This window comes from Eulemur rufifrons, chromosome 1 (genome assembly GCF_041146395.1).
Source record: "Eulemur rufifrons isolate Redbay chromosome 1, OSU_ERuf_1, whole genome shotgun sequence".
NCBI lineage: Eukaryota > Metazoa > Chordata > Mammalia > Primates > Lemuridae > Eulemur > Eulemur rufifrons.
Window position 1 is genome coordinate 46,424,882 of NC_090983.1, and position 27,692 is coordinate 46,452,573.

Below are 27,692 nucleotides of genomic sequence, written 5' to 3' on the forward strand. Positions count from 1 at the left end.
CTTCTTTCTGCTTTAGTGTCTAATGTAGAACTTTAGTAATAAATGCAAGAAACTGTTGTCTCACACTTTCCCAATCGACTTAGTTTCTCTGGCCCCTTTTGAAAAGTCCCACAATTTGAATCAGGCTGGTTTTGGTTTCATAGCATGTGAAAAAGTTGCTACTGGAACAAAAAGAAATAATCTGAATGCTACCTTTATCTTCCTTTTTTACTTCTCTATGGAAAAACCTAGACCCAAGTCCATGGGAGTCATCAGGGAACAAGGCTGAGTGGCTTCAGGTTCTGTTCCCAAACTCTGACCCTTAGGGGCACTTAGGGAGGCTTCACTCGTGAATATTTTCAGATCACCTTTAGGACTGGGAGACAACAAACTGCTTAGGGCAAACCAACAGGATCCTTAGCCTAGGTATCATACCCAAACCCATTACCATTCCCAAAGACCTGCATTACCCTATGATATTTGTCTGCAGTTTAATCTTAACAGATTTCTGCTAGTGTTCTGGGCAGTTTTTCTTTTATTTGCCAGCAATCCCTGTTAGTTCCCACCAGTGTTCCTCGCTCTTTTACATCTTTTGTTTAGAGAAAATAAAAATAGATTTTTTTGAAAAGAACAAAAACATGTCCATGTTACTTTGTATTGAATTACTTTCAAAGGTTGTGTTTATAAAAGATGTGTTCATAAAATATTTGTTATTCCTTTCCATTATCTTTTTAATCAATCAAAACCCTTCATGTAAAGCATAATGCACTTTATATTATAACTCCTAAGCACCCAGGACTGTGAATCCTAAGCAACTTCTTGAGAAAATATATGTATACTTTTTAGATTTAAGAAGGGAAAACTAGAGGGAAGCAAAGTCTTTCAGAAATATTAGTAAAAACTAGAGCTCACTATCTCTCTCTTTCTCTCTCTCTCTAATTATGGTTCAAAATGTAATTAAAAGTTCAAATGAGATATTACTAGTAATTTTTAAATTTTATATTTTAAATTATTGGTAAGTTAAATTCTGTATTATACATTTATTTTATTGTCTCTGGTTCCAATTTAACCTTTCAGCTGATTTTCTACATTATATTTTCAGTACAATAGTGCAGGAGTAGGCATTTAAAGGAAGGGAACATTTGAAAGATCAGAATTATAAAGTTGTAAGAGGTGGTATTCACCAACGTCACTTAATCCTAGAAGAGCTTAAATAACAGTTTGAACAGTGATTGTGCACTTGTGTGTTACTCATTCATTCACTCATTCATTTATTGCAAAGGGGTAACTCAGTAGTTTTCAACCCTGGAAGCACATCAGCATCATCTGGGCTACTTTATTTTTTAAAATTTCAAGTTGGCCTGTCTCCAATGCACAAAGATAGGCCTAAGTAGAACACTTTTGTGCACTTAAATGAATGCAGCAGGACATTGGGGGGAAAAGTGGAAAACTTCATCAGCTCATGAACAAGACAAGCCAAGTACAGAGCCGAATCTGAACCAGCCTCACCTGGTAGGCTGTACGAGGAAATGGCAGTAGATACCTTGGTAATGATACCCCTCATGATATTTATATCTTAGGTCACATTGCTCTACCCTGGAATGTTTGCCCTCTACTTCTGGAAAAGTCAGTGGACACAATCATGACTGCATCCTGGAACATAAGGTTACTCTTATCACACAACCTGAAGTCTAACCATGCCTTGCATTTTCCCATCTCTCTACCTTTATCCTTGTTCTTCCCTCCTCATAGAGTATTCTTCCTATCTTCCAAGACTCAGTTAAAATACCATCTTCTCTAAGAAGCCTATCACTTAGTTATATAAGCATAGCTGTCTTATTCATACTCCACTTTGAGTACTTATCATATTCTGCCTTGCATTCTTAAAATGGGAAGTGAGACATTTATTTGCAGGGGCCCACCCAAATCTGTGTTTTAGTAAGAGCGGGTGGAGAGGAGAGTCAATGACACATACCTTAGGCATGTTCTGTCATTCCCCTTTGGGAGTGTGCACTGTTTCTTCACCCAATGAGAACTAGTGCATGTTATGAGATATTACCATTGAAGTGTGTTACAAATGTAAAAACTATGGAGCCTGACAAAAAAAAATCGAAAAACACTAAAGAAGTAATTATAAAAATATTTATAGAGGTCTCCTCTGTATCAGTGCAGAACAAATGTCTGTAGGGTTTTTTTTTTTTTTTTTTTTTTGAGAGTAGAAGTAGAACTCAAGAGGTGTTCAGCTTTAGGCCCCTGGTGGCTCCTACTTAGGGCCAGGTAAAAGCTCAGTGTTGAGGAGAGGAGAGTTGACTCTACTCTTTGAAGTTGAATTTTAATGGTGAGTCCACATAAATGAAATGGTATTGCCCACTATTTTGTACCATGTTTTTCTTTGTTAGCTGAAAGACCTAAAAAATCTACTGATAAATGGCAAATGGGAAAACTAAATGTAGAGTCCATTCCTGCAAAGCTCCTCCTTGTGGTTTGTGTCTGCACTTGCTATGTTTTCTAACACTCAAAGCATAATCACTTGCTCTAATTTTACTTTGCAATGTGAGTAATGCCTGAAAGAATTCACAGGAGTTTTGTGGCCTCTGAAAACTGTGGGGTAAGAAGTGTGATAGTGGAAATTTGTGAAGTAGACAAGGCAGTGATGAGGAAGAGAGTGGTGGGTTGGATGTTGCACTGTCAAACAGAGATGAGGGCAGAGTAAGCTAAAGACTTTGGGTAGAAGGTAGAGATCAGCTCTTGGAGATGTTTCTCTCATTCAGGTACCAATCTCCTCTAGTAGGAATTTGATGTGTAACCAGAATTCCACTGGGTCCTTTCACACTGCTCATACCGAGGCTAAGTTCAAGACTTTGTCAGATATCCCCAATAATCAACCCAGTTCCAAGCACATTGGAAGCTCTGTGATATTAGCATTACACCTCAGAGATGAATGTAAATCTCTTCATTTGTCACAACTCATCTCTGTTTTCTCTCCAAAATCTCAGGCCTAAGTTCCTCTTGATTCCAGATCTCTCTCCCTCTCTTTTCCCACTCTCCTAAAATACTCTCAACTACTCAGAACAATTTAGTTCTTGCCTCAAGCTTAATCCATTCAAAAACAACAAAAAAAGCCTGACAGTTGCCCTAACGTGACATAGTTCTTCAAGCGCAGCTTCGGATTGTCTGGGTTGATCATGGTTAGGTTATTATTTTCAACTTCATTAGAATCCTTATAAAAAGTTTAATGTTCTCATTACTCTCAGGAAATTTTTCAAAAAACTTAATCACTGTAATCATAAAATCATCATACAAGTTAGATGTTTTCTTATTTTTTAAAATATTTTATTATTTATTTGAAAAAATGAATACGTAACAATATTGTAATAAAACAGGTTTATTTAAAATCATGTTTATTGCTAGAAAAGTTTATAAATTTTCTCAGTAGTAAACAAAAAAATTTTTAAATAGGTCTTGTATCATTGCTTGAAAAATTAAAAAACCAAACTAGAAGTCTTTCCCACTAGAAGTAAGAGAAACATTTAAAATTGATGGGAAAATACTGACATTTTTGAAAGATCAAATTTACATTATATTAGCATGATAGTTTATTAGACTATCATAGTTCACTAATTAAATCTTATAAATTGTTTATATTTGAAATGTCTTAGAATGCAATATTGCATATTATGTATGATAAATGATTTTTATATTTATGCTGGTATTCATGCAAAATAGAATGTAATAAACATATTCTAAGTACATATTTATGTGCCAGGCAATATACTGAGTTTTAGCATAGTCATTATCCCATTTAGTCAGCAAAGCACCCTATGATTTGGGTATTATCACCATTTTACCAAGGGGGATACTGAGGTCTACGGAAGACAAATAAGTCACCCAACATCACGGGTTTGTATGTGTATTACAAATGAATCTATCTTTCTCCCATTCCTTTTCACAGTTTCACACAATACACAGAAAATAATGTAGTTTAGCAATATGGTAGTAATAAACACAGAAAAAGGAAACAATTTCTTGTGGAACCTTACCCCAGAGACTAGCATAACTGCTTCATCAAATCTACTTCTGTCTAATCTTAGCACAACTGATCCAAAGAGCTTACAAATGTGCTTGTCAGGTCAGTTATATAGTTCATAATTTTATTTTAAAATGTTAAAAATTATGAATTTGATAGTGAAATTTTATATCATTTATTTATTCACCCACTGATCACTTATACAAAAATTTATTACAGCAACTCTAGAAGGAAATAATTATAGTCTGATGAAACTGAAGCTTGGAGAAAAACTAAATTATATCTAAATTCACACAATTAGTCTTTCAAAAGCCTGGGGTTTGCATCTAGTTTGCCTTCTAGATCATGTTCTAGAAGTTAGTTGTGACAGGTTGGTTTAGTTACATTTTTAAAACTTTCCTATGGAGCAGAAGTTGCGCTTTCTAACTTTCAAAATAACCTCTCATCAGAGTCTGAGAGTATCTGCCCCAGTTGAAATCAATTAGAATTGAGGTCCCTAGGAATCCAGGCAGCAATTCAAGTGGAGTAAACAATAAGTTGAATTATAAACAAAAATTAATCATCTCAAGATCATCACAAAAAAATGCAAGAATCACAAAAAGTTATAGTAGCAAAAGCAAAATATATTGAAAAATTTTAAAAATACACCAACTATATTTATCTTCATAATTTTAACATAGTAATTTCTATAAACATGGCTGATTATAAATACTAATTTCAATTTATTTTTTTTGCAACTTCTTTCAGAATTTTTTGTAGATTTTTAAAATAAGTGCCTTTTTGTCCAGAAGCAAGAAGCAGTAAGAAGCGTAAGTGTATCCATCAGTAAAACACTTTTAAGTAAAGCCTTAGGTATGGTGGCAACTCTGATTTAACCAAAAGACTTGGAGATTTTGATATACTTGCTGGAAGCCTACCTTGCTCTGTGTGAGAAAGAGAATCCATTTTTGCAGATTGCTCAATTGGCATCATGAACCATGTAAATAACAGCTACAAATTCCTTGGTTGACCTGGCTCAACTGCTATGGAATAGATTCATCTGGTGGCTACATCAACATCTTTATGCTTTCAATATCTGTTAAAATGGCATTTTGTGGCATTTCTCTTTACAGAGATAATATGGTGAGTGCCAATAAATTTTCTTTGAGAAGCTAGTCACTAATTTTGTCATTTCTACAATAAAGCCTATCTGCCTGTTTTCACTTTAGATATCCCTTTTCTAAAACGTCAAGATAGCGTGAATTTCATAAATGTAGTTTATCTTTTATATTAATTCTACCATTTATCCTTCTGAACAAATGCTTTAGTGGTTATCTGCCACTAAAAAAATAATTCATAAGAATTTTAAGGGATAGCAAAAATGTTTATGTTAGACTGGATGGTGCCTGCCTGTAATACTCACTCAGTCCACTGACTCACAGGTCAGTCTCCTCTGGAAACACCCTAACAGTTGTTTCACCAGCCATCTAGACATCTTTCAATGCAGTCTCATTGGACCTAAAATTCACCATCACACTAAGGAAAGACAAAAACATAGCAGGTATTAAATTACACCCAGGGAGGCAGCATAATATGGAGTTAGTATTTAGGACTCTGGAACTAGACTATCTTGTTTAATTCTGGTGCCATTACTTATTAATTATGTAATCTTGAACAATTTATTTAATCTTTGTGTATCAGTTTTCCCATTTGTAAAGTAAGGATAATAAAATAGTGTCTATCTTGAGAGCTGTTATGAAGATTAAATGAGTCAATGTATGCAAAGCATTTAGAACTTGAGGTTTTCCATAATAATTCTTATTCTCCTTGCCTCACATATGTGCCTCCAGACTGTATGGGGATCTTATAGAAGTCATTCTGAAAAAGTTTACTATAGAAAACATTACTTGCTCATAACATTATGTTTAACTCATGATAAAACATGCAATGGGGCAGTTCCATCAGTCAGTCCAGTGAATTGCTATATGGTGAATTGATCTTGATAAAAAGGTGGTTTCTGTCAACTTTTTGTTCTTAATTAATACATCAAAATAGTCTATAGAATATATTTCCCAAATATCTCTCAAATCCATCCAGTTTTCTGCATTGACAGAATAGAATTGGCTTATTTTGAATGATTGGTACAGCTGTTCTTTTTATAGAGTTGTAAATGAACAACATTTATCTGTATACTGTCTGTTGAGGATTCTGCCACTAAAGATATTTGTCTTTATTTTCTCTCAGCACAGAACCCTTTAGGGAAAGAAAAATATTCTTAAAAGGAGTACTCTATACCATAGAACTAAATGCTCTCAAAAAGATGACACTTTAGCTAATCCAGCAAACTTGGTTTATGGCAATTCTATTTCTATCCTGAAAGAATTTTTACCACCTTAGTCTTTATCCCTTAAAATATCCTAGGTTTAGACTTTATATATAGCCAAAACTCTTCAGGTCTGCTAACTTTACTTCTTCTAGGACTGCTGTTCATACTTTGGCTAATATAATTTTCTCTTGTTAACTACAGAAATGTAGGAAACTCTCAGGGATCATGCAAAAAAAATTATAGCTGAAATCTTTGATCTCTCTCATGTATATTTAATTTCCATATTTTGTTTCTTCTCCAAAGAAGAAATTATAAACAGTGAAGGAGAATAGAAAAATGACCCAGTGGTCTCTTCAGGTGGGATTCAGTATGTAAGTCTTCAAGGGGTGTGGGTGAAAACCTTCAAGAATCTGATGCTCAAACTTGATTACAGTATCATCTTCAAAACATAACCTAGGCCCATTCTTTAGCAAGACAACTGGTATTGAGTGATCGTGGAAGCCTTGCACTAATTTTGATTCAAATCAGAAAAATTTTATGGCAATAATGAGAGAAATTTAGTCCTAGGACACAAAGATATTAACTCATCACTCTGGACATAGGATTCATTCAGAAGGGTTCTGTGTTCCCACATCACCCTTCCATCTTAGGTTAGGCTTCTATAAAATATGATGAGTAAGTCTGCTGTTAAAGGAAACCCAGATTCATCAGTAAGAAATAAAAATATTTTCAAATAAAGGCAGAATAACAAGAATAAGATAATAGCTTTGATGTTAGTTTGATGTAGAGATAAGCACACCAAAACTTATTTTAAATAAGTTCACCTTCATCAAGAGAATAATCCTGTTGTATATGAGTCTTTAGAGATTCCACCACATCCTACAATCCTGGCTGAACGTTGTAGATCAATAAAGTACTTCGTGACTAATTGTTTAAAGTGCTTTTTTTTTAAAGCATGAATTTATAAGTTTTCTTCCATATGAGCAACTTGCATATACATCCAAGAGAAGCATGTCTTCTACCACTACATTCAAAAGCTATAAGTAGATGAGATAACTGTTTTCATACATCTCTTCAAATAACCCTTCATCATGGCCAGGCAAAGTTAGATAGCAACATGTACATAAGAGAGAAAGAAAAAACATGGAATTGTGTAAGAACCCAAGAGTCTTTCTCTTCCTAAGTTAAGGGATAGCTAGATATGTGGGATTGATTCCTATCTTGGCTCATTCTTGAGCCTAATGAACATACCTAACCCTCTAAGCCCTCTAACAAGTTCAATCATATTCAGTATTCTCCATTCAGGCACAGAAGTAGAGCTATGTTTTGACATACTTAAACATTTTTATTAAAAGCAATTGAAGCTCTTATTCCTTAATTAAGTTTTAAATAGAAAACCCAATTAACCATAATACTTTTAAGTATTCAGAATACTTAAAGGAAAGCCAAAAATGTTTCCATCGTTTTACAAATTATTTTCCAAGTTTTACCTTTTGAAACTGGCTTAGATGAGCATTTAAAATAATATTCTATATGTAATTTTTCTACTTACAAAATATAAAGAAAATGTATATTTTTGACTCAGATTCAATTTTCATCCTCTTTTCATCCTGATTGAGAAATTAGAGGAGCCCCATATTGATTTTCACATCAAATTGGCTCTAAGAGCCAAATCTTACACTTTCCACAACCAATTCTTGCCACTCTATACAGGAGACAAAGTGTGATCTGATTACGTTAGTATTTTTGATAGGAATTGCATTGAATCTACAAAGAACTGGCACTTATTCTACTGATATTGTTTCATAATATGAGAAGGAGGGACTCCTCCCTAACTCAGTCTACAAAGCCAGGATCACCCTGATACCAAAGCCAGAAAAGGACAACAAAAAAAGAAAACTACAGACCAGTACCCCTCCTAAACATAGATGCAGTAATACTGAACAAAACACTAGCAAACTGAATCCTACAACACATGAAAAAAATAATTTACCACAATCAAGTGGTTTAATCCTAGGGATGCAAGGATGATTCAATATACATAAATCAAGAAATGTGATTCACCACATAAACAGAATTAAAAATTAAAACTGTATGATCATCTTAATAGATGCGAAAAAAGCATTTGTTAAAATCCAGCACCTCTTCATGATAAAAATCCTTAACAAACTAGGCATAAAAGGAGCATTCCTGAAAGGAATCAAATTATACTACAAGGCTATAGTAACCAAAACAACATGGTTCTGGTATAAAGACAGACACAAAGACCAGTGGAATAGAATAGAGAACCCACAAATAAAGCCATATAGGTACAACCAACTGATTTTTGACAAAGCAGACAAAAACATACACTGGAGAAAGGATGCCCTATTCAATAAGTAGTGCTAGAAAAACTGAATAGCCACATGCAGAAGAATGAAACTGGATCCCTCTCTCTCACCATATGCAAAAATTAACTCAAGATGGATTAAAGACTTACATGTAAAACCTGAAACCATAAAAATTCTAGGAAAAAACATAGGGAAAACTCTTCTGGACCTAGGAGGCAAAGAATTTACTACTAAGACCCAAAAAGCAAATACAACAAAAACAAAAATAAATGGAACTTAATTAAACTAAAAAGTTTCCGTACAGAAAAAGAAATAATCAAAAATATACAACCCACACAATGGGAGAAAATATTCACAAAGTATACATCCAACAAAGGACTAATACCCAGAATCTAAAGAAACTCAAACAAGTCAGCAAGAAAAACAAATAACTCCATTACAAAGTGGAAAAAAGACATGAAAAGACATTTTTCAAAGGAAGATATACAAATGGACAAGAAACATATGAAAAAAATACTCAATATCGCTAATCATCAGGGAATTGCAAATTAAAACCACAATGAGATACTACCTTACCCTTGTCAGAATGACGGTTATTTAAAAATAAAAAAAAAAAAAATAGATCTTGGCATGTATGCAGTGAAAAGGGAAGACTTATTCACTGTTTGTGGGACTATAAATTAATGCAACCTTTATAGAAAGCAGTATGGAAATTCCTCAAAGAACTAAAAGTAGACCTACCATTTGATCCAGCAACCCCAATACTGGCCTATCTACCCAAATGAAAAGAAGTCACTATATCAAAAGACACATGCACTTGTATGTTTATTGAAGCACAATTCACAGTTTCAAAGACATGGAATCAACCTAAGTGCCCATCAACTGATGAATGGATAAAGAAAATGTGGTGTGTATGTATACACACACACACACACACACACACACACACCATGGAGTACTACTTGGCCATTAAAAAAAGAATAACTTGGATGGAACTGGAAGCCATTATCCTAACTGCAGCAACTTGGATGGAACTAGAAGCCGTTATCCGAACTGAAGTATCTCAGGAATGGAAAAACAAATACCACATGTACTTGCTTATAAGTGGAATCTGAATGATGAGTACACATGGTCATACAGAGCGGTGTAATGAACTTTGAAGACTTGGAAGAGGGGAGGGTGGGAGGAGGGAGGGTAAGGGTTCAGAAATTACCTATAGGGTACAATGCATACTATGTGGCTGACAGGTACACTAAAAGCCCTGCCTTCAGCACTATACAATTCATCCACATATCAAAAGAAGCACTTGTACCCCCTAAATCTGTTGAAATGAAAAAAATAATAAAATAATGATGATGGAGAAATTGTTCCTTCAATGAGTGGGTAAGGGGTCCCGGTAAAGTTTTCTCGATTGGGCTTCACTTCTTCCCTGGCACATCTTTTTCTCTCCAGTCTCCTGCCTTCACTCATACTCTTCCACCTTTCCTCTTCAATCCCTCTTTAAGAGCATATTCCTGTATGCCACCAAAACATATACATCCTGTAGGCCCAATTTTATACTGAACCCTTTCAAGGAGCCAGCTCAACCTCCACATTGTCTAACACTTTAGTTTCAATGGAACTTAAACACTAAGATTTATAGTTGTTTAACATGGTGTTATCTCTCCCAAGTCGAATATAATTTCACTGATTGGAAGAGGAATATATGTAGAAATCTTCCGTTTTCCATAGATCACCTGTAAAACTCTCTATTTATTTACATGCCTAACACATATGTGCTTGGTACATGGATCCATTCTAGAGTTTGCTAATACAAATTGATGTACTTTCCTAAAAATTAAATGAATCAAGAAGTAATTTAGCTATTTTTGATTTGTATCTTATATAACACTTTATTATTTCCTCTAGTCTTACAGGGTCAGAGCTAGAACATTTGGGAATTAGGTGGAGTTTTGTTTTAGCAACAGGTTCTTTTTCTTCTGCCTAGTGTGCAATCCTCCCTTCTCTTGCTTTCATGCACACTGCAAAGTAAAAGAAAACATACTTACAACTGTTTCTTCTCCAGATGCATTAAATTAAGAGTGAAAAAGAGGAAGAGTATTTCCCCTGGTGTTGAAAGATTTCCTATTCCTAATCTGTAAGGCCAATTACATTATACCAATGCCAAAACACTAATTAAAATCAAAAGCTCTGATTTATCCTACATTACATTTCTTCAAAGACTATAACTTTAATCTTTGATCATCAATTCATTCTAGTTATTTGCAACATAAACTCGATAAATGGTCCAAAAATAAAACTGAAGCTACCTACAGATGTGCCTGCTTTAGGAGATACAACTATATATAACAAAGGTAATGTTTTCCCATGAAGAAATAAAAATGCAGTGTTACTCAGAACTAGTATTTCTGTTGAAAAGACTGCAGAAAACAATTTTGTGGTAAGTATTTTTCAAACATTATTTGCTATTGCTGTTAAAAAAAAATCAATGAAATATTTTTCTGAGGTATATCATGGGGTTCCGTCTCCGAAACTCACCTAGGCTGTGGTGCCCTGGAATAGTCAGTGATCCCTCTGATCATGTGTCCCTGATCTCTACCATGGAAACCGTAGTCATGATTTTCCTACTCACATGCAGGGATTGTTGGGTTAGACAAGCCAAAAATAGTGAATGCAATATAGACTATTAAATTAAATCAATTATTGTTTGTATACCTACAAAAGATTGATTGTTAATTACGGATTTTATGTATTAGAAAAATTCAAAAAAGTGTATCAAATTTCTTTTTTGAGGAGAAAACTCCTTTGTCCTTTAGGACAAAACTATTTTTTTTTAATTGGGAGTAGATTTAAAGTTTATTTAAAGAAAAATATTAGGAGTAAGAGGATGGGGGCGTGTGAATACGGCGGGAGTGGTGAAGGAAGCTGCCGCTACCAGAGGCCATGATTCTGGTCGTACTTTGTTCGAGGGATCTCGCCACTTGTTAGCTTTGAGACCATGGGCAGACAACGCTCTAGCTACGTCTCGGTTTCCTCAATTGTTAAGCCCCACTTCATAGGGCTGCTGCGAGGATTCAGGGAAATAAGATGAGAATAGTGCCTGCCACCTAGTGGGTGCGCACAAAATGTCGATTATTCAATTGTATAGTAACTTACCCTAACAGATTATTTTTCAAATAATTAAGTCGAGATCATGACTGAAGAACTGAGTCTAATATCCACTTGATAATGTTTCTTGTATTATTCCCTGCAAGGCTATAATAATTACGTCACATGAGTCTAACACACTATGATTCCAATATAATAAAAGTGAGCTCAAATTACAGTCTATAAAGCATGGATTAGCTAAATTTAGAGGATTTCTGTTTGCTTTAGTAGGTCTGTCCCTCCTATAACTGCTATTCCCTCCCTGCCCCCTGCAGAATTTAGACTCTATTTATAAAGCAAAGCCACAACATTTCATCATTTTACAAATTATTTTTGTTTAAGTTTAAACTTTTGAAATTGGTTTAGATGAACACCTAAAGCTCTTTGAGATGAACAGAATTATTGGAGGGCCCTTATTTTCATTACCTTTGTCCTGGCTGACAAACAAGTTTATATGCATTGCTTTGAACAGTCCCCTTGCATTTATTCCTAAGGCGCGTGCAGCTTCCGATGTATGTGAACTTGCAAATCCCTTCAGTAAAATGGAATTCCAAGGTCATTTTACTGGTCTTGTTGAAATGGCGGTGAATTAAAAGCCAACTACTTTGACTTCAGGTTATCTATTTAAGGTCTGCACTTGAAGCAATCACTTCATTATTCTGGGCATGTTTCTTACCTGGAAAATGAAGTTAGACTAGATCAAAATTTTTAACCCCAGGGTTATACAGATGGGGTCTGCATACTTGAAGAGGGATTTTTTTTTTTACTAGCCTTTAACTGAAATTTAGCATTTCTTTCATTTGTAGGCAACAATACACATTAAAATTTGTGATATTTTTGTTTGTCATCAATAGAAATAGATGTTTTCATAATATATTTAGTGGAGAGATCTTAAAATATCTTTTAATGCCATTATTATTTCAAAATTGCATAGATGCAGAATGTAGTTAGACCTTGCTATTTAATGCATTACTAAAGAAGCATGTATATTACTATAGCATAGGTTTACTTAAATATGTTGATAGCTGTATTTTAAGATAAGTATACTCCTTTGTAATCATATTTATTTTATTTGTGAATTTTATTTTGCAAAGAAGGTCATAGATTTCATCAGAATACAGAGGTGCCCATGATTTAAAGATGTTTGGAACCTTGGACTATATTGATGTTTCTCAAAGTCTTTTACATAGACCACTTTTGGGCCATGAAGGTCATCTAAGATGATCTTTAATGGATTGAATAATGCAAATTATTTCTTCTTTATGGCAGAATGATGTCAGAATCATATGACTTTTTTTATTATGAAAAACTAAGAGTTACTTACAAGTAGTATTGCCTAAGTTCATTGTAAAGATTTCCACAACTAAAGATTTGTTAACTAAAAGTCATGTGATTTGGATTTGCTGAGGACTGTAGTAGCTGGTTGCCATGAAATTGCCTGGCAGTGTTTGGATGTCCCTGAAAACAGCTGGAATTTTGGTTTTCAAGGAAAATACATGCTCCAAAACTCTTACATTGAGTTGGTCATAGTTTTTAATCGTTGCTTTTCTAATTGCATGTACAGAATTACTCTTGGATGTAATTTGTGTATCATTTTGGGATTTTTTTTGTTGTTGTTAATTGCTGCATTGTTACTATTTGATTATTTTGTTCCTCTTCCACTCTTTTATTATTGGTGAGTTCTTTATCCACTAGAAATAAGAGCATTTGGTGGTAGGTAGACCTCAGTGTCCCTTACCCATTGTAAAAAGTTCTCTCAAAAATTTTGAGAACCAGGGAATTAGTTAATCACTTATATTCCTTTCTTTTAATTCAGTTTATTCTTTTTACTCTGTTCTGCTCTATTCTAGGCTGTTTTGTTCTGTCCTAATCTAGCCTTAAGTAACAGGATATTAAATCAGAAGTTTAAGCCAAGACTCTAGGAAGATAAATGTCAGAAAACAAACGGATTTGTGGGAAAGGAATTTCAAAGTAGGTTTAAAAGCCAGTTATAGGATGCTTAACACTCTCACCCAATACAAACAAATGAAAGGCTTAGATTGCTGAGGGTCAAAAAGGATTTGTGAAGAGGATTTCTTTACAGAGATCTCTGCTGTTGGGAAAGGTATAGAAATACTTCCTTCTTTACCTCAAATTAAGGGAAGAGAGCTTCACCAGGACCCTGGGAGATACTGAAGTTAAGGGGATATTGGGAATGGAGTCTAGTTCCTAACTGAGAGAGCTAAAGCGTTAGATGGTGACAGATGGGCCAAAGGAGAGAAGGCTGTGTAGGTGCCTCACGAATGTTTCATGTGAACCAAATGATATTTTGATCCTGGCATAGAAGATAAATTTCCCCCATTGAATATATTTTAAAGAGACGGTGGGAGGCAACTTAAATTTGCTTTGTAATAACACCCTATAAGTTCTGTATGTTCACTAATTATATAACCTCAATAAAAATCTGCTGCAACTGAGTTGACACTGTCCTACAATATACATTAAAGGAATTATCTCAAAGTTAATTAGTGCAAAATTTAATTGTTAGAATATTTTCAATCAAATTTCATACAGAAAGAAAATTCCATCATACATGAATATTTTCTGAAATATCAGGGTATTTTAAGTAACTGACTCAAAAAATTAATTTCTATTTATTTTGTTTAGTTTGTTGCTTATGTAATAAGACTCTTATGTGTACATTTTGCTTTATATTTTATTTTTCATAGATCCTCTACAACCTCTCCAGAACTGTTGAAACATTTTCCATGCTAATATTTTATTTTTCTTCAAAGTTTATACAGAAGCTGAGTGATTTCAAGATTTTAAATTCCATGAGTTTGTTTGACAGATTATGTCTTATCTGAAACATAATTATTCTTTTATACTCATTTGTTTTAAATTCATAGCAACTAAGCAACGTGTGGTAAAAGACACTGATCATTAGGGGTTTTGTTTAAAGGAATTTGTTTCAATTAAAAATATTCAGGAAAAACATGCATAATTTTTACATGTGAGTTAATAGATCTTTAAACATGTTTTATCTGTTTTATTTCTTTCTGTATTCTCAGATTAAATTGCAACTTCAAAAATTTATATAACCACCAAAGATGACTTGTTATGCTCTATAGATCCACAGGCTAAAAAGAAAACGTTTGGTATCTTTGGAGAAATGTGCCACAAATCCCTTGTAAAAGCCAGCCTTGCACGTTTTACAACTTGTTTCAAATCTCCTAACCTTATTAGGTTTTTCAAAGGCTTATTTTCAGGGGGGGGTTGTGTGTTTGTTTCCTCGTTTCTTTTTAGGTGAAACTGATCTTCATAAGAACTCAGAAGACTTAGTAAATGCTGAAGAAAAACACGCTGATACACATCCATAGATCTGAAACACTTTAATGGCTTCTGTCATTTTAAACATGAGAGGTAATTTTATTTTCTAGACAAGAAATGTAATTTCTAAAAAATGGTTTGTAGAATACCATTAGAAACAAAGTTATCTTATTTAAATGCCCTCTTGGATTCTTTTTTAAAAAGAAAATCCTATCGTCAGTTTTTTGGGGTAAAAACCTTAACAGGTAAATTTTAAACATTTAACTGTCAAAAGTTCTTTTTTTTTTTTTTAATTTTTTTTTTTTTTTTTTTTTTTTTTTTTGAGACAGAGTCTCACTCTGTTGCCTAGGCTAGAGTGCCGTGGCATCAGCCTAGCTCACAGCAACCTCAAACTCCTGGGCTCGAGCAATCCTTCTGCCTCAGCCTCCCGAGTAGCTGGGACTACAGGCATGCGCCACCATGCCTGACTATTTTTTTCTATATATTTTTAGTTGTCTATATAATTTCTTTCTATTTTTTTTAGTAGAGACGGGGGTCTCGCTCTTGCTCAGGCTGGTCTCAAACTCCTGAGCTCAAATGATCCACTTGCCTCGGCCTCCCAGAGTGCTAGGATTACAGGCGTGAGCCACCGCACCCGGCCTACTGTCAAAAGTTCTTAATTCACTCATCAATAAAAAATATACTCACTGAGACTAAAATTTTACTTCTTGAAAAATAATAAGATATAATCTCTGGGGATGTTTAATCCTCATTTCTTATTCTACTTCATGTAGGATATATGAGTATTAGACTGATTTCTTCTTTTATTTCATGTAAGAAATATAAAAATTTACACCCTGTAATAAAAACAAAGCAAGTATTAATATATATTATGAAGCAAATATCATGTTTGCTAAAATCTGTAGACATATGTATTAGTGGTTCTCTTTTTAAAAATTTAGCCATGAAGGTTTGTCTTCAATCTATGAAATTATTAACTCTGGGAGTGCTGCCTTGGAAATATGAATTTTCAATAAGCCTGTCTATTAGTATTTGAGAACCTCTGTCTTGGATGTACAAAGGAGGTATAGCCAGTTATAGAAAGGAAAGATGTATTTATAGTGGAGATATCTTAATATCTACTATAAAAGCATAAAAAACAAAACTCAAGTGTTATAATGAGTCTTGCTGTGGGGGTGGGAGTGGAGGTCAATGCTGAGGGTATCATACCAAGCCTTTGTGATGTTATTATCAGCTCCACAGACGTTGCTTTAGAAATGAAAGAATTCACCTGTGATTAGCTTTTAAGATAATTCCTTCCCCAGTGTTCTTAAGTTACAGAAGCAGTTAGTTGTAAGACTGTCTCTTATTCATCACAATAGTTTCATTAATAGCAACTATAAAGTGTCAGGCACTGTGGTGAACATCTTGCGTACATTATCTCACTTAGTCCTCTCAACAATTTCAGACTTAGTCAGTGTGACAAACTTAGTGAGTGTGATTCCTATTTTATGTATAAAGCTTGGAAAGAAATAAAGACACAAAATGGTTATTCAGCAACTAAAACTTACCTCTATACTTAATAGTTATAATATATTGTCTTATATTAGCTACAGAAATCCCCCTCCCTACTCTCCATCCAAACTATAAATTAATTACCTTACAAGCACATGGTCACTCTAAAAAAGAGTTTGGGTCCTGATAATATATGATGGAGCCCCTGAAATATATTTTAGGGAAAACTACTTCAGTGGAATATTTATAAGTGTTTTAAGTAACAAAAAGTTTTGTTAGCAAATGAGTATCATTAAAAAACTGAGTAAGACAAAATTAAGCAAGATTCTTTCTTATAGGACATCTCCAAGCCGGTATACACTATATAGTGTAGCTTCAGAAGAAAAGGAAAAAAAACTTTAAGATCAGCATTTCCCAAGCATTCATGACATGGATCTGGAATATTTATGAACATTTTTCAAAAATTGTTTATAGGGAACACAGGTCACCAATAGATTTGTAAAAATTACTGTTCATTATATGAACATGTCTAAGGCTAGATAGATAGATAAGGCAGTTAAAGAAGTATCTTTTTCTTTTTTTCAACTAAAAAGACCCAATCTTCCAGGAAACAGGGCCTTCAGTAGGTGAAGTTCACATGCCTTCAAGAAACAGGCAGGTGCTTTAAAGGATGTAATGGGCAGAATCTGAAAACAAGAGTGGTGACAATTGGCAACTGTGACTCAAGCGTGGTGTGTGGGAGACAACAGGCAGTGGTCAGCCTTAGAGAAAGGACACAGCACACCCCACCCGAAGGCTGCAGCGGCAGCCAGCCACGCTTTGGCGCTGGCAGATTTGCTCCATGAAGGAATGAGGGCCCAGTGCTTCCAGGTGTTTTTAGTGATTAAGAGAGGTGGGGTTTTTTTCTCATGTAAAATCTTCCAATTTTTCATGTTGGCTCAAAGTTTTTTGAAACACTGTGTGGACCAGACAAAATATGTCCGTGGGCGCGATTTGGCTGGCAGGATCCCTGTTTGCAAATTTACCACACCTTCGTGACTGGTAGCTAATTCTTTTGCCACCATCACGGAAACTGTAGATCTTATGGCAGCCCGGCCACGTCTCTGAAAGCCATCGCCTGCTCTGTTCTCAATGTGTAGGCCCCGCTGTGAGATGCTTTCCCAGGAAATATTGAGCTCTAATTAAATATGTGCCATGTTGAGGCCTCATAAATCAATGTACAACACTATATCTAGAACAAGAAAAAAGCCTTTGAAATCTACTATTCACACTGTTGTATAATTTCATCATCATTTCTAAGAGGTTCCAGTCCACAAAAGTCTTTTGCTTTGCTTAAATTTTTCTTTTTTGTTTTTGTTAATTAAAGTAAATGAGATCGGGCTTGGGTGTACAATGCCATCCTGCTTTACTAAATAAAAAGCTAATGGCATATCATTTATCACATTACCTTCCTTGAAAGATATGTTAGAGATTTCTGGCATTTCAAAAGCAAACCAGTATCGGACCTGTTCCTCATTGTGGAGAAAGTGTTCCCTCCTCCTACCGATGCCAGTTCTTTAATTCTGAGTGTATTGCCCAACAAGAGGCCAAAAACTGATGAGTTGTGGGCTGTATTTAGTCTGTTTGACTTCCACACTGATTTCAAATATGGTTTTGAATGTCCTTAGACAGAACTAAAGAACATAACTTTACTTCACTACAGTCCCTGTAATTCTAGTTGTTTTACACACACCCAGCTCCACTTAACTCACTTATACTACACGCCAGGCCCGTAGGGCTGTTTGAGTCTGTGACTTCTGATCTAAAGAATCAAAGTTTTTACTGGGATTAAACCGCATACACACACATGCACAGAGTACAAGTCGGAAGAGGAATTCCGACTGATGTAAACCCACTATCTATTATATACTGATAAATCCCTTATTCTTGACCAGGTATAGAAAGTCCAGTGTGAAATTGCCACACAGTAATTGATGCCTGTATATGACTAGAACATGATCTTCATTTTCTTTCTTTTTTTTTCTTTACTTATTTTTTAATTCACAAATAAAAATCATGTATATTATCGGGTACAATGTATTGTTCTGAAATTGTGAAATGGCTAAATCAAGCTAATTAACATATGTATTACCTCACATGCTTATCATATTTTGGGGGTGTGAACATTTAAAATCTACTCTCTTAGCAGCAATTTTCAGGAATATCATACACTGTTACTAAGTATAGTTACCGTGTTGTACAATAGATCTCTTAGACTTATTCCTCCTATCTCACTGAAGTTTTATAACATTTGCCCAGCATCTGCCCAAGCCCCTCCGCTCCCTACCCACTCCCTACCCCCTCCACCTCTTCTCTGATCTTCATTTTCATTTGGATTTTATTTTAGGATAATGAAAGCAGCACGAAAACATCCTAAATCCTCAACTTTCCACAAAACTGTATCTCCTTTTTCAATGTACAGTTGGATCAGGCCATTTTTATGGATGTCTACATAAGGAATTAAGAAGAACACAAATTTTGAGCTAGTCACTCTGGCCAAATAAATACACTCAAGTTGCTATCAGAGATTTGGCCAGCTCTTCTGCCATTGTTTTTCCTCCACAATTTGGCCTTCTTCAATCAAGCCAGAGAAATTCTTAAGACAAAAGTCAGACAGCTTTAAATTTTTCTCACTTTGAGGCAGTCATAGTGACTGTGAAATACATGTGCAGAAGATGAAGCCTTTTTTAAATTTAATTCCTTGCACTGTCTTACACAGAGTGCTCTAATTACACATTGTTCAAGGTCTTAAATAAAAGGAAAGCAAAACCAAAATTATGGAAAATATATTTTTTGCAGTGCTGGGGAACAGGCTATATAGATTGTCCTTATTTTAAATGCATGAGAACAGAATGAGAGGTGGGACTCATCAGAAGCTGTATTTGAAGTCCTGTGGCAACAACGGAACATCATAGCCCAGCACAGTGACCTGATGAACACTTCATTGTAGCTCTCATACTGAGAAATGGCAGTGAAACCTTTCCTTGAATCCAGTGGACCAGCTTGCATCCATCCATCCCATGGTTTTAATACACCAATGCATCACTTCCATGGGCGTGGTTATGATGCAAATCACATGCTATCCACAGTCCGTGAAAACAAGAAAACGAGATTGTCAACCATTGCTAGAGATGGACACCAGAATGGAAAATGGGATTTGCCTTCTGGGATGGTTATCCCATCAAGATGTAACAAAATATATTACAAGCCAAGGGATAAGAGACAAGAAGTATGTGTATATGTGTATGTATGTGTTTGTTCAAAAATGTCTATGAAAATGGAAGCCCACACTTTTCTGTACAGATAACATTATTTGATGCGACTTTTAAATTTTGCTGCCCAGAAACAAACTGCAACCCTCAGAGACTCTGCTTCCTTATCATGTTTTGCCTGAGCATGTGCAAAGCCTTTCTTTTGCTCCAAATTGAACTATCTTTATTTGTTTGCTATTAGCTGACAAGAAAGGTCAAGCACAATTAGGTATTGTAACTTTTCACTGTGCAAACATTTCAATGATGGTGAGCTTCAGTGAGTTTGTCTTTGTGAAAGGCGGAATTTGGATGGAAAGAATCAAGAGTAGCTGTCAATTAAATGACATGAAGGAGGATTCATCCTTCCTAACGAGTTTTCTGTTGCACCTGCTTCCTTCCTGGATTTCACAATGCTAAGCAATATTTTAGAAATGGATACAATCAGAAGCTGTTAAGCCTAAGTAGTGAGATTTTATAACTCACAACTTGGATCTCTTTTAATGCGCAAGCCATATTCTATATGCATATTTAGTATGCATCATTGTAATTTAAGGTAGATTTGTGTGTAGACTTTGTATAAAATGCTCTTAAATGTTCTGTGAATAAGGTCCTTAGCTTTAGTTTTACCTGAATCTTGTTCAGAACACAGCTAAATAATTGTAGCATAGACATTACAATGCAATTGATATGTTAAATGTAAGCAGTAAAGATTGATCTATAGCAATGTGCTGGGGAAAACCTTTATATGTATTGTACATCGTGGTGACTTTTGGTTCTTTAAAAATGGACTTTTCATTTCTATTTATGGAGAAACTGTAACTACTGCTTTTAATGGCTTTTTAAAATGAGCTATTTACCACCTATTAATAGAAAATATTGTGCATTTAAAATAGAATCTGACTATCTGGGAAGTCTAATTACTGTTGTTCCTATTTGAGCCAATTGTCTTTCAGTAAAACTATAGAATCTCTCAAGGGAGAAGTAAATGGAGACACTGCTTCTCAAATGTCATAGGAAACATAGCCACTTTATTCCTGTTAATACTTTAAGATCTATACACTCTTGTTATTAAAAAAATAGAATACAAAGAATTCATCAATTTCTGTATATGGGCTTTAACCTAATTTTCCAGGTTATGTGACTTATAAAGCACTGTGACCAAACTTCCAGAGGGAGTGGAGAAGACGCTTTGCTTCTTCAGAAGAGCTGTCACGCTGCTTAGTGTACTTATTATTTTCCTAATCTCCCTCCTTCCCTCTTTCTCTCTATCCCCTACACTTCTTACTTCCCTCCTTTTTTCTTTCAATCTTTTATATTTCTTCCTCCCCTGCCTCCCTCCCTCCCTCTCTCTCTAAGACAGCTTGCTGTCTTACTTAGCACTAGTTAGTAGGAAGTCAGAGTGGCGTTATCTGCATCCATCTCTTCTGCAAACATCAATGTTGAGCCCATTCTGAAGAGAGGGATTGATGAGTTAGGCTGCTGCACTTTAAATGTCCTGCTTTGCATTTTTATCCTCAGCTACCCAACATATGTATCTTGCAAGTGCATATGCCTTTTCATTTAACCAGAACCTCTTTTATTTAATTTTTAACATGACACCTACAATTCTCGTGTTTCTAGTATGCTGTAATTCTCTGTATTTCCTATTATATATGATTGCTAAATAAATCATATTTGAGGGACAATATTGTGAAACATTTGGTGTTTAATGTAATTCCATTTGGTGGGGCATTGAAAAGTTGGAGGAATTGAGGAAAACCTGAAGTAGACCAACTCAAAAATTGATATGGGTTTTTGTCAAAAAGTGATTTTTGCTCCATTAAAGAAATATGCCCTCGAATACCTGTTATTTGCAAGGTCCTGGCTAGAAGTCTGGTGCATATATGAATATGGAAACCTAAATCTTTTCTCTAGAAACTTCAAGTAGTATAAAGAAGATAATCTATACATACTATAATTTATACATAATAACTAGAACGCCACATCCAAAAGTAACCAGATGCAAGCTGGACGTGTGGGCACGCACCTTAGTCCCAGCTAATCGGGGCACTGAGGCGGGAGTTCGAGGCTGCAGTGCATTATGGTGGCATTGTGAATAGCCACTGCGCTCCAGCCTAGGCGACATAGCAAGACCTCATCTCTACATAAAAAAGAAAAAAGAACGAAGACAAAGAAAGTAACCAGGTATAAGTAAAATGTATCTGTAGATATTAGAAGAGGTAAAAACTGCTTCCATCTTCAGAACTTCCTAGAAGACTTAACATGAGTTGATAAATAATAAATAATAACAAAAGTTTATAATCCTTGCCTATTTTCCATATGCAGCATCCATGTAATACTTAACAGATATTACCTCTAATCCAGCAAAGTGGTATTAATATGAGTAAAGGAAACTGAGTCTCAGAGAAAGAGCCTTGTCCGAGACCAAACAAGTTGCCACTGGCAGAGTCCACACTGGATCTGGTTCTAGGTCTCTCTGGCACCAAAGACCTTTTTTTCCTTTCTGCAGTGTCTATGTGGGACGAGGCAGAGGCACAGTGGAAAAGAAAGCTCCGTGAAGGAGAGCAATGTGAGTAAGGCAACACAGGAGAATAAGAAGACGCGAACGGTGTGGAGTCAAGGTGAAGACCTAGTGAGTCTCAAGCAATTGAATGGAGAGTAATTGGCACAACATGTGTCACCCCTTAGGCTGTGTCTCCATGTGGCCTGCACATTCCAGATGAAGATGTGAAAACCTAACTAGTCTTCAGATACATGGCACGTAACTGAATTTTTTACTTTAAGTGTGATTACATGATACATTTCCCCTAATATCAAAGAGCTTGTAAAGGCTATATTTTAATTTAGAAATATAATTTAGATAGAAAATACATATTTCCATTGGAAGCTATATTAAGCCTTCTGTCCTCAGTTTAATTGCTTTTCTAAATACTGCAAAGCTTATCCACTGTTTAGTACAAGCCTTAGACAGTAAAGACAATGTATATTTTAGAGTTAATAAATGAACACCTCATAATGTCCTGAATTACATTCTTGTCATTTCTTTGGAGAGAATTCTAAATATTTAAGACACACATTTTATATATGGGTTGACATGTATTTAAAGCTCTATTTGGGTCCAGGCATGGTGGCTCACACCTGTAATCCTAGCATTCTGGGAGACCGAGGCGGGAGGATCGTTGGAGGTCAGGAGTTCGAGACCAGCCTGAGCAAGAGCAGGACCCTGTCTCTACCCAAAATAGAAAAAATTAGCTGAGTGTGGTGGTACATGCCTGTAGTCCCAGCTACTCAGGAGGTTGAGGCAGGAGAATCACTTAAGCCCAGGAGTTTGAGGTTTCAGTGAGCTAAGATGACACTAATGCACTCTAGCCAGGGTGACAGAGCAAGACCCTATCTCCAAGAAAAGCTCCATTTGGGGATTTTTATCCCATAGTAATATTAATAAATTTATGAGTTATTTCCTTAACATTTGAAAAGGTTGGAGAGCTTCCTTTGCATCTCAAGCTGATACATTTTTATCTCTGAAAATTAAAGATTATAATTATGTAGTTATTCTAGTTTGTTATACTCTCACTATTGCATTACATTATTTTCTTACATTATCTCTTTTTTCCCTATAACTACTCTTTAAGGTATTATTATTCCCATTTATAGCTAAGGAAGTGTGGCAGAGGAGGTTAAAATAATTTAAGTAATGTCCTGCAGCTAGAAAGTGGAGGAGACCAGATTTGAAGTGTAAGGGAATCTAACTTCTTTTCTACTGTTTATTCCGTTTTGTAAGAACTTGTCCTTAAAAATTTTGAGAAGGCAGGATTTTCAGTGACCAACAGCAGGTTGTGTGTGCTTTGGTGACCAATTAAACCATGTATTTCTATAGACAAGGTGCCTTTGCTTTTTGTGGGTGGAAGGAGTCATTCCCCATGCTTAATATGTGACCATGAAATATGCTTTTAAGTAACTGCTGGTGCTCAGCCTAGACACTTGCTACTCAGGGTGTGGTCCACACCTGGGAACTTCTTAGAAATAAAGAATCTCAGGCTCCCTCCAGACAAAGTAAACTGGAATTTGCATTTAAAGAAGATAACTGGGTGACTCCTGTATATATCACTGTTCTAGACAGTAAATAAATATTATGGAGGTAATTCTAAACACCTACTAAGTACTTAAATACAAGGTTGTGGGGTTTTTCACACTACAGGTGCTTCATAAGTGCCTTTTGACTCTTGTGCCCTCCCTCAGATTCATCAACAAACATCATGGAACCAAAATCAAAGGTTCAGGCTATTGTGTCTTTTAATGAGGTGTATATATCTGTATTAATGAAATATAGTTGATTATATGAACAAATAGAGGAAGACCCATGAAGGCTTGGGAAAGATTAAATGTGTGAGTGTGATCATTTGGCTTTTCGAGCAAAAAATCCTGGAAAGCAAAAGCCTTTATGTAATAAAAGGCATCAACAGTCAATTTACCCTGTTTTTCTTTAACCTGTCAAATACTGAATTAAGCAGCATACAAAGGCCAAACTTACCTGACAAATACATTTCGTAACTATTATCCTCAAAACAGAGTTTGATGTGTTTAACTCTTATCTGTCAGCTTTTTTGTAAAACTTAAAATATAGAAGACGTCATGGAAACTATGCTTGGAATGTAGAGGTAGGAGGAAGGAAAGGGCACCAAGCCTTAGGGCTGATCGCCTCGCCTGGGGTGGAAGGAAGACGGTTTGTGTCCAGTTTGGAAGCAGCAAGCCATCTGAGTTTGGAAACATAAGATACAAGGGGAAAAAATAGAAAACAAGGAGCCAAGATTGATTTATGGGAAGAAGCGAGGGAGCTGGGTGTATTTTCCCAGAGATCTAGCACAGAGAATGTGCAGGCTGGGCAGTGGGGAGGCCTCACTCCACGTTCTGATGAGACTGTAGGGTGTGGTAAGGAGTAAGAAAAAGGTCAGTAATAGGCAGCAGCTACCAAGGAGGCATGACAGGGCAAAAAGATCTGTATCAATGGGCAGTGTGGGAGATAACTCTAGTTCTTTGGTTTACCCAAGAAACAATGGCTTTGGGTGACATTTGGTTAGGCAAATTCGTCTGCATGGGGACCACCTTCTTTGTCTTTATATATGTCTTTTTGAGTCCTGCATTTATGCCCCACTGTAAGGCAGCCCACAGGGTAATTGCCTCCTGCGTGGGTGTGTTTTCTCCATTTAGGATCTCCATGTTGAAAGGCTGAAGCATGCATGGGATTCTCATGGCCTTCCCCTGACCTGAAGGACTTTTCAATAACTCTAAATGAATGCAGAACTCACGCACTCAGCTTTTCTCCAGACAAAGCCAGGCACAGAAAGCCCTGCTAGCATGGCGACTTTGCCCCTTCTGGTGTTTCTTGCTTTCAGAACACAGAGTTTGACCAACGTATTTGGAAGTCAGATGCTGCAGAGGTCATGAGAACCAAGCCTGTGAGGATGTGCTAAACTGAAGGGGCCTAGTGTTAATCCACGTGTTGTAATTTTGAATTTTAAAATAATGAAGAGAGAACAAAGGCATGTTTGATAAATGGGAGATAATAACACCCACTAAATGATACTGTGTCTGGAAATAAACACAGCTGAGGTATATATGTCAGGAAGAAAAATGTAATATTATGAAGATCTATAGCTAGTGAAAGTTTGTACAAAGAGCCAGGATCTATTTTTTTCCTAGGTCAAGCTTTCTTCCTGTAGATACTGTCTTATAAATTATCTTTTGGAGAATATAGAAAGAGTCCTCACCACCTCAAAAAAAATATCTTTCAAATTCCTTGACTTTGAGTATTGATGAAAAGGTCTTGCTTTTCCCTTCAACTTCACTTAGCATACCATCTTATCATTCCTAAATTATTAGCTAAATGTAAAAATATGTTCAGTTTTTATGTCCTCATCCTAAAAGGTATTAAATTACATTAGAGTTCATTTTTAAAACTTGATTTTATGATGAATAATACTACACATGTACATGAACAGGTAAAAATCACAATCTTATTTAGAAATAAGAATATCCCTGTGTATCAAGCATGAATTAATTTTACCTTTGTGTGTGTGCGTGTGTGTGTGCATGGGTGTATAAAACTTGGTTTCAGATTAAATATTAAATTAGAGATTTCTAATTTCCAAACTCCTTGTTTTCTAACTCCTGCTCCACTCATGAAAATCACAATTTTCCCACTGAAGAACAGAACCAAATGATAGCTACAGAACCTTTTTTATGATTGTTTTAATAATATTTGTCTCAGATTACAACACTAATATGCATTTCATCCCTTGTTTTTAAGCCAACTTCAATTCTTTGTTACAGATAGCATCTAAATAGCATTCTTCATTTAGCCTGCAAGTTAGACTAGGTGTATCATGGAGGAAGGGGTTTATGTTTTGTTACTTTATTTTCTCATAACCTAACACAGCTTGCATACAGCACATCCTGTTTTTGATTGAATTTGATATATTGAAGTCAGCTATACATTTCTGAAGACTTTCAAGGTTTTACTCTTCTATGATTGTGAGAATTAAATATATTGATTCAGATAAGGAACTTAGAACCTACCATAAGGGCTAGTTATTATTTTTTCATTTATATTAGCATTGTTCCTGGTTATGTGATGCAAATGTATTAATACGTGAACATATAATAGTTAGCACTCGAGGACATACATAAGTTTGCTAGGTTCTAAGTTCCTTATCTATACCAACTTATATATTAAATAATTCTCAAAGCAACCCTAAGAGGTAAGTATTACTGTTATATGAATTTTACAGATGGGAAAACTGAGAGGCAATATGTTCAGGTCTTCCATCCTAGAAGAGGCAGACTTGGGATTCTGGCTGCAGAGTTCATGCCCTCAGCACCATTCTACTCTCTCAAAACTAAACCCAACCAACCCCAGAAAGATTGCTGACTTGACTGTCTGTGATTTCTTCAGTTGTTGAGAACCTTACCATGACATTGTGCTTGGGTCAGCTCAAAGTTATACTATTTCTAAAAGGATTATGGACCCTTTTTTTCTATTCAAAGAGCTTTGCATTGTTTAGGCCTTGACCATGTTACTCGTGTTGGATATTTGGTTCCTGTGCTTCTAGCTCTTCTTTCTTTCTTTCTTTCTTTTTTTTTTTTTTCTGCACACTGTTATGTCAAATCTCCCTCATGGATTCTTTGCACCTATTGCTCCTCTTCTTAAAAACAGTTTCCCCTTGCTACAAGGGTGAGGAAACTTTTTCTGTAAAGGCTCAGACAATAAATTTCTTTGGCTGCACAGGCTGTGTGACACTGCCCTTCCTCTCTTTCTTCTCTTCCTCCTCCTCCTCCTTCATCATTTTCTCCTCCTCCTCCTCCTCCTCTCCATTTCTTTTTCTCTTTCTTCTCTTGTCTCTTCGTTTTCTCCTTTACTACCCTTTAAAAAATGTAAAACCCATTCTTAGCTGGCGGGGAAAGGCCATGCAAAGACCATCCACCATGGGCCTGCTCGGCACAGTGCTTCTACTTCAGGTCAAGGAGCTCGGTGCCCTGGAGAAAGAATGAGGCTGCCTGTGCCAGCGACAGTCATTGCAAGACCTCCAGCTTCACCAGGCCTGCCAGCCACCTTGAGGACTGGGAATGTCAATACCTCCAGCGCACATACCAGTCTAGAGGGGTTGGCCACAGCACTGGTCCTCAGCCTTCAGCGTGCAGCAGCACCACCTGGAGGGTTCCTTGACCAACAGGTGGCCGAACCCCATCACCAGAGATTCCAATTCCGTGGGCCTGGGGTGGGGCCCAAGGAGAGGGCTGCTGCTATTGGACTG

The 27,692-nt window shown here is 35.9% G+C and overlaps 1 protein-coding gene across 10 annotated transcripts in view; it reads left to right on the plus strand.

The window, feature by feature from the left end:
- Positions 1-21,886, plus strand: part of PDE1A (phosphodiesterase 1A) — a 313,670-nt gene extending 291,784 nt beyond the window's left edge. For 6 of the 10 annotated variants that reach the window (XM_069470028.1, XM_069470036.1, XM_069470043.1 and 3 more), the window contains 2 exons: positions 15,074-15,190; positions 18,978-21,886. In XM_069470028.1, coding sequence (XP_069326129.1) covers positions 15,074-15,147 — 74 coding nt within the window. In that variant the 3' untranslated portion in view covers positions 15,148-15,190; positions 18,978-21,886. Of the gene's footprint in view, positions 1-4,794; positions 5,214-15,073; positions 15,191-18,977 lie in introns of those variants that run through there. The other 4 variants (XM_069470059.1, XM_069470051.1, XM_069470075.1 and 1 more) reach the window with 1 other exon arrangement.
- Positions 21,887-27,692: the final 5,806 nt, after the last annotated feature.